Here is a 6,690-nt window from a genome sequence, read left to right as displayed (position 1 = left end):
CCGGTATCACCATAGCCGAGCATGCGTGAGCTATCGTGCCCTTGCGCCAACGAGCTTAAACGACACTGCACTGGGGCTGGCGCAGCACCCTTGATCACGAGAACGTCCTGCGCTGGAATATGTAACGCATTAGCTCCGAGCAGGGAGGCAAGATGCGGGTTCAGAATGTGTAGTTAGGCATTTGATGGCGTGTTATTGGACTCTAAGGCCGACATAAATGCGCACAATAGCCCCCCTCCGGAGGCGGTCGCTTCCAAATGCCCCATTTGAGACTTGAATGACGAACAACAGACCTGAATTACTAGAGAGGAAGAGCACAATGCCGAAGCCACTGCTCCGATCTCAATTGGATCGCCAAGCAGGGTGCCAGTTCCATGACACTCTACGGGCACTGTTGGTGTAAGAAAAGTCTGACGCGGTTGGACGAGCATAATCAATCTCCGTTGAGCAGAGCCGTTAGGAGCAGAGAGGCTAGCACTCGGACCATCACTTTGCACCGCGGTAGCGGTCACCGAAAACTCTGGAGAATCGCACGTCGGTTGTGATTCAGCAAGCAAAAAGCAAGCAGCGCCGTCAGCTCGGGCGTAACCGTCCCCTTGGCGATCGAAACTATGGCAGCGCCCCAGTGCTGAAAGCATCCCAAGGCTGGCAAATCTAGAACTCCATGCGGGCCCTAGAAGTCCGACCTCTTGCGCAAGGGCCTGCGGGGATGTGCTCAGCACAATCTCCGCCCGAGCCAGGTGAATGGCTACAAGCTGCGTCGAGCAGGCCGTATCCACCGTTGCGCAGGCTCCGATCAGGCCGAGTGTGTAGGAGACTATTCCAGAAGAAATATTTGCATGAGTGGGCGAGTATCAGCTATTTGAGGTAACGACCCCTTCGACTGGCTGCGTCAACATGGCGACGTAGACGCCGGTATTTGTAGAGCCCGCGAGACACTGCGCTGCGCCTTCGAGCAATAGTATATTCTGCGGATCTTGCGTTGAAGCAAAGCTCCGCGGCATTTAAAATGCCCCGCCGCCGTCGGCTAGCACCTGTAGCAAGAATGCACCGTATGTTGCTCCAGGTGGATGTTGAGACTGGCACGCCTCCCACCGCAAGATGGGCACCCAAGATGGAGTACTGAGTCGATTATGTAAAAACTCCCGCAGTCCACTGAACGCGCGAAGCTTTGGTACTTGAAAGGCGACCTGTGTCACTACTATTGCTTCGAATGCTCGCGATCCACATGCAAAGAGGGTGGCTCTAGAGACGGACGCGCTGCGCAAATAATTTGAAATGGCGTCTAGAGTTGGATAGTCGACTATAAGAGTAGAATGAAACTCCGTGCTGAAAGCTGCTGAAAGTCACCGGGCGACCAAACTGATGGCTAGTGAATCTAGCCCTGCTTCCACCAGAGGAGAGTCCCTGCAAACGAGAGTTCCAACAAATTCCAGGACCGCGTTTCAAAGAAGCGATGCGACGCCATGATCGTCGCACCCGCTCATCGCCGAAACCAAGTGGTGAGAAACAGAACTAAGGGTCGGGTGGTCAAAGATAAGAGTAGTAGGTATATCGACCGCGAATTCTTCTGACACCGACGCAGAAAACTACAGCGCAAGCAGGGAATCCAACCCCGAGTCATAAAGTGGATCGTACGCTGAGAGTGTAGTGCCCAGAAGCGTGAAGCTGAGCCGTACAAGAAAATCCATCGTGTCTTGACAAGCATACTGTGATCGAGACTGGGTCTACGAATGAAAGAAATCGGCCACAGCCCAAAGCGTCGGGTGGTCGAAGATCAACGTAGACGGAAACTCTCAGCAGAAATGTTCAGTGGCGGCTTGTACAAATTGAATGCCCGCCAAAGAGTCCAGCCCAGCGTTCATGAGGGGTTCTTTCGTCGAGATTGCGGTGCCGAGAAGCTGAAACGCAAGTATTGTGAGATGTTCGAGGACGTCATCCACGCCTCCTTCTGCGCCTGCGACGCTCTAGATGGAGCTCCCCGACTGCGATGCCCGTACCACCCACTGGCTCAGTCTCGTCACTATCAAATCTTCGCCAAGGCTCGCGATGCTCCCGATTGCTAGATCTTCATCGAGCCACTCGCTGGCCACTTTCTCGCACAGCGTCATAAACGGGTAGGCAGGCTGCACGTGACCAACCCGATTCGCTCGCGATTCGCAAAGCGCCACCAGGTCGTACCACTTGTGCGCATTCTCGAATACGAATTGATCTGGCAGGAATCGACGATGATAGTTCAAACTGCGATGAATCATACGTTTTTTCGCCGCACTGGCAAGTGACGGTTGCTCTGAGCGTGCGCACCAATTCGACGGACATGCGAGAAATGGGCGCATCGATAAGGTCGTGACGCAGTCCCTAACCCATCCACCCACAGTGCGCGAACATGAGCACTTGAAAAGCGACAGCCTCCAAGTAACTCGAACCAAACGGCGTTTGAAAGCCACCAGCATCGTCCAAGATTTGTTCGGCTTGATAAATCAAGTTACTTCGCACAAAATTGTTGGAGTAGATCGAGTTACTTCCAAGCAGTCGCCTCACGAATTCGTTTTTCCAGTACCCGGCGCACTTGACTATTACGTCACATCAAATCACAACTCCGTCGTCCGCCGTAGCGACGTGGCTTTTGCCCACATTAGAAATCTCGCCCAGAACTGTCGTGAGGAGGCCGTAATAATGTGCGACGAACCAGATATCCGAGACTGATATCGTGTGCCCGATCGGCGAAATTCACCCCTATCGCCAGCACTCCGGCTTCTTCGCCGCAGAAAGGTCGAAGACAGCGTCCCAGGCTGAGAAAATCACTTGAGAACCGAACTTTGCGTGGCTGTATCCTTCGTCGTATGGACGCACAAAGTTGAGATAGTCCACGATCAAAGGGCTCACAGCACCACGCCGTCGCTAAAGGACCGAAATTCTTTCCGCACCGCACTCGACAGCCGTTCGCGCATTTTCCGTGGCAAATGCGCCCGCACCGACGATGAGGATCACCAGCTGAGGGAAATGAACACGCGAAGAATCGCCGCAAACTCCGTAACACGCTTTTCCACGATAGTCGTCTTCGTCTGGAAATGAGAGTTTGCGCGTAGCTCCCAAGCGACGATTCACACCGGCCAGAACTCTTGTTGCTTCGATGGTGGCATGTTTGTCAGGAGTGGAGTAGAATATTGCATGTCAGATCTTCCGGCACGAACGAATCCCAATCGCGGTTGTCTTAAATTTGATCCGCCATGCAAGATATGCTGAGGTCAGAAGTGAGAGATCATTCAAAATTTAGAAAGTTGGGCTGTGATCGAAATTGACGACACCTCCGCGATCAACTGCGCGATAAGCCGCTTCCGAGGTGTTCACTCTCGATGATATGTTGGCTTGCGAGTGCCAGACACCCCCACATGCGTTCGCCTTTTCAAGAAGGACGCACTGGTGCCCTTCGGAGACTATCCTACGTGCCACAATGAGTCCCGTAATACCGCTCCCCACGATCGCAAACGCAGATTTTGATGGGAGCTCCTCGAGATTTCTGCTCTACCAAACAGATTTTTGAACAAAATTCCGAATCGCATCGACCATCTGCTCGACTGTACTGTAGGCTGGGAGCTCTCTCACTACGCGAGAATCTTCGCAAACGCACGCATAAAAGGCCAAGCTCGGTATTAGCTGCGTCGAGAGTATGTGAGTCAACAAGCGGGCGCCTGGCTCACCAAGACTGACCAGGATATTCGTGCTATCTGTGAAAGAGCTGAGTTCGTCGCTAATGGCACTCGGGCTTCTGCACTCGGGTAAATCTCCGACCAGTATCTACGCCATGAGGACAGAGTTTAAACAATCTGCCATTGCAGCGACGCCATCGCTGCCGACGATGAAAACTCTCGACGAGGGATGCAGAGAGATGTTCACTGGTTTGAAGAACGATCCTTCAGTCTTCTTCGTCGCATTGTGCGTCGTTGCTAGGCCGTCCAGCCCTGGAGGATCGTGGGTAGCAGGCAGTTCTTTCACAACCAGTTGCTCCATCTCGAGTCGGTCGCTTCCGGAATGAGGAGAACAAATGAGGCGGGGACCGGGATTCCTCCTGAGCGGCATTCGATCGGATGATGAAGAGCTATGGCGCGCACGCGGGGTGCTAACGCAGCCCCTGGGGCCGCCCCCCCCCCCGCCTCGGCACAGGCCTAATCTAGAGCGCATTAGAAGCAGCCCAAGAGCCAGCCCGTGCCGCAGCTCGCGCCGTCGTCGCTGCCCCCCGGCCCGACCATGGCGGGCCCGCTGCTCGTCTGGGAGTCCGGCGCGACGTTGTCCGTGCACGGCTTGACGGTGGCGCATTCCGGCTCCCGTCCCATCCAGTGTCGGTTGGGTGGGGTAATAATAATAATGTCTATCTATATCTATCTAATCCTACAAGTAATTTATAGGGCTACCCCCCTTATTTTAGGGTATTTAATTAGCTTCGTATCCACTTGGTATCTTTTATTGTTAGTAACATTTTCAATTTCTTTATTGTAGAAGCAAGACTGTAAAGAAACTAAGTCCCGTACATCAACTTGACGTTAAGGTACAGTCCGTAGTAGCAGGATAGGCACAGTGGGTGAGAGGGGAAGCTCAGTGTGCTACCTTACGGTAGCGCAGTCATATGATAGTAACTGATTATAAAGGAGGGGGAACGGGAAAGAGAGCCTAACTAGGGTAGGTACAGTACTAGCATGATGGTAGTAGGGTAGTGGTAGTGTAGCGTACTGTACTACAGTATAGTCATGGAGATATAGAGATAGAGAGAGAGAGACAGACAGCAAGGTCAGTCTATATTCTTTGCACTCCCCCATCATAGTTGCCCTGTGATCAATGTACTTGTAATGATCGTGGGGAGCTATGATAAATGAGCTATGTCTCCAATCGAGCTAGGCGTTCCTGCAAGTCCGCAACAAGATTTTCCAACGTCAAAACACGGACAGCTAAGTTTGGCCGACCTGGAAGTGCCAAGTCTAGATCTGGCACCACAGGAGGTTCCTGTAGCTTCTGAACCATCCCTAGCCCATAGCACACAAGAGTACGCGCATCTTGAGGATCAGTAGTGCCAGACCAACCTTATGCACCAGCATGTGATCTTTAGCCATATTGATTCGGATCGGAGACTTGAGATCGACAATGTACTGCCATGTTCGACAGGAACCTAGATCAAAAGTTGAGCCAGTGTCAATCTTAACTTCTCTACAATAACATGGTCTCAGAACATTGGTCCTGGGTCCCTGAGTGAGGTAGCACTGAACGGTTGCTGTGTCGACAAAGTTGACATGAGAGTCGCCTTTCAACTCTTCTTCCTCGTCTTCTTCGTCTTCGCCAGCAGGTGTGTTGTAGAATCTATCATTCATGACGGCCAGTGCTGCCGCAGTAGCTTCAGGACTCATCTTAGCGTGTTTAGCCACATCCAAAACGTCTAAAAGTGCACAGATGAGATTATCTTGCTTGTCTTGGCGAGTAGGTTTGTCTGGATCTTCCCTAGCTAGTTCAGGTGGTTGCTGATAAGTAGATAAAGCTTGAGCAAGTTCTTTGTCAACCTCCGCAACAGCATTCCAGTCTTGACGAGACTTTGCGTCCTGTAACCTTTTACCTTCCTGCCAGGGTTTTACCATGGCTCGTTTTCCAGAGCTAAGATCAGGGGTCCTACTTGCCTTTTCATTATAATATGGGACAACACGCGCGTTGCCTGGCGATCTTCTGTTCCATTTATGAGCATCGTCAAGATTATCCTTGGCTCTCGAGAGTTTATCTCTTATTCGCTTTCTGACTTCTTCGATGCGGTCATCATAACGGTTGTAGTAACCTTTCTCTCTTTGAGGAGGTCTACCTCCGCCACGCTGACGCTGATGGAGAGCAAAAGCAGAGTAATCAGCCAGAAGATCTTCCTTGGAATCGAAATCACCATAATCGTCGAGATCATCCAAAATATCGGATAAAATACCATGGTCATTTTGATCATCCCGAGGTTCATAAAGCTGTTCACGTTGCTGTTGGAGAATTGCAAGAGCATGACCAGTGACTTTGACTCCATCAACCCATTCCGAGTTGAATGCACCAGCCATAAGCGCTCTGCCGGGTTTTGTGCCAAATTGCATAGATGATGAGTCATTAAGACTGTGTACGCTATATTTCATTGGCATTGGACTTCTGTAGCATGCTGTATGTCCTCCCCCTCTCCGAAATTTGTTACCTAACGTAGTTAGATAAAGCTGAAGATCGGAGAAAGTATTCCATGCGCTAGCGACAGCAGGAGGAATGTGAGGTGTGGGGAGGCCATCACGGCTACAACGCCGCGCGTCTGCGAGCAAGTAGAGCTGTGAATCATACCCATCCCTACCTTGATCCTTATGCTGTGGCAAGAAGTCATCCTGAAACTTAGTGAGCAGCTTATCATCGATCACAGTGACACCATTCTTCTCCATGAAAGTCTGATAGCCTCTAAGGTACGAAATGTAATGGTCCGCATAGTACTTAGACTCGTAATTGGTCTTGTTGAAAGTAGATATGTGCTCCTCATTGTTGGAAGAAGGTACCACATCCATTGTCGCTTTCACCAGGGTGTGGATGGCCCAAAAGGGGTTCGGAATACCATAGTTTGTGTCCAGGTGTTTAATTTCCGTCCAGCAGGGCAGATCCTTGGCCGCCGACTGATTGGATCCATCAATGTCACAAAACCTCGGA

At 51.3% G+C, this 6,690-nt stretch overlaps 3 protein-coding genes across 3 annotated transcripts in view; all 3 read right to left on the bottom strand.

Annotated features, from left to right (window-relative positions):
- Positions 1 to 347: 347 nt before the first annotated feature.
- On the bottom strand, positions 348 to 836 carry AURANDRAFT_14469 (hypothetical protein; the record flags this gene model as incomplete). Its single annotated transcript, XM_009043939.1, has 1 exon — positions 348 to 836. A coding segment is annotated over one exon (489 nt), but the record flags the coding sequence as incomplete, so codon positions are not given.
- Positions 837 to 1,004: 168 nt separating this feature from the next.
- On the bottom strand, positions 1,005 to 4,317 carry AURANDRAFT_68288 (hypothetical protein; the record flags this gene model as incomplete). The annotated part of the gene is made up of 11 exons (XM_009043938.1): positions 1,005 to 1,190; positions 1,480 to 1,515; positions 1,639 to 1,795; positions 2,104 to 2,241; positions 2,387 to 2,573; positions 2,656 to 2,827; positions 2,911 to 3,128; positions 3,309 to 3,442; positions 3,530 to 3,605; positions 3,825 to 4,069; positions 4,163 to 4,317. The coding sequence occupies 11 exons, from the start codon at positions 4,315 to 4,317 to the stop codon at positions 1,005 to 1,007; spliced, it is 1,704 nt and encodes a 567-aa protein (XP_009042186.1).
- Positions 4,318 to 4,872: 555 nt separating this feature from the next.
- The window catches only part of AURANDRAFT_68287 (hypothetical protein), a gene marked incomplete at both ends in the record, with an annotated part of 2,791 nt that continues 973 nt past the window's right edge, over positions 4,873 to 6,690 (bottom strand). Inside the window, 2 exons of the mRNA XM_009043937.1 lie at positions 4,873 to 5,075; positions 5,162 to 6,644. Coding sequence (XP_009042185.1) covers positions 4,873 to 5,075; positions 5,162 to 6,644 — 1,686 coding nt within the window. The remainder of the gene's footprint in view (positions 5,076 to 5,161; positions 6,645 to 6,690) is intronic.

This window comes from Aureococcus anophagefferens (assembly GCF_000186865.1).
Source record: "Aureococcus anophagefferens unplaced genomic scaffold AURANscaffold_87, whole genome shotgun sequence".
Classification (NCBI taxonomy): domain Eukaryota; class Pelagophyceae; order Pelagomonadales; family Pelagomonadaceae; genus Aureococcus; species Aureococcus anophagefferens.
Note: the sequence above shows the minus strand (reverse complement) of the source record. Positions and strands in the feature narration are given on the sequence as shown.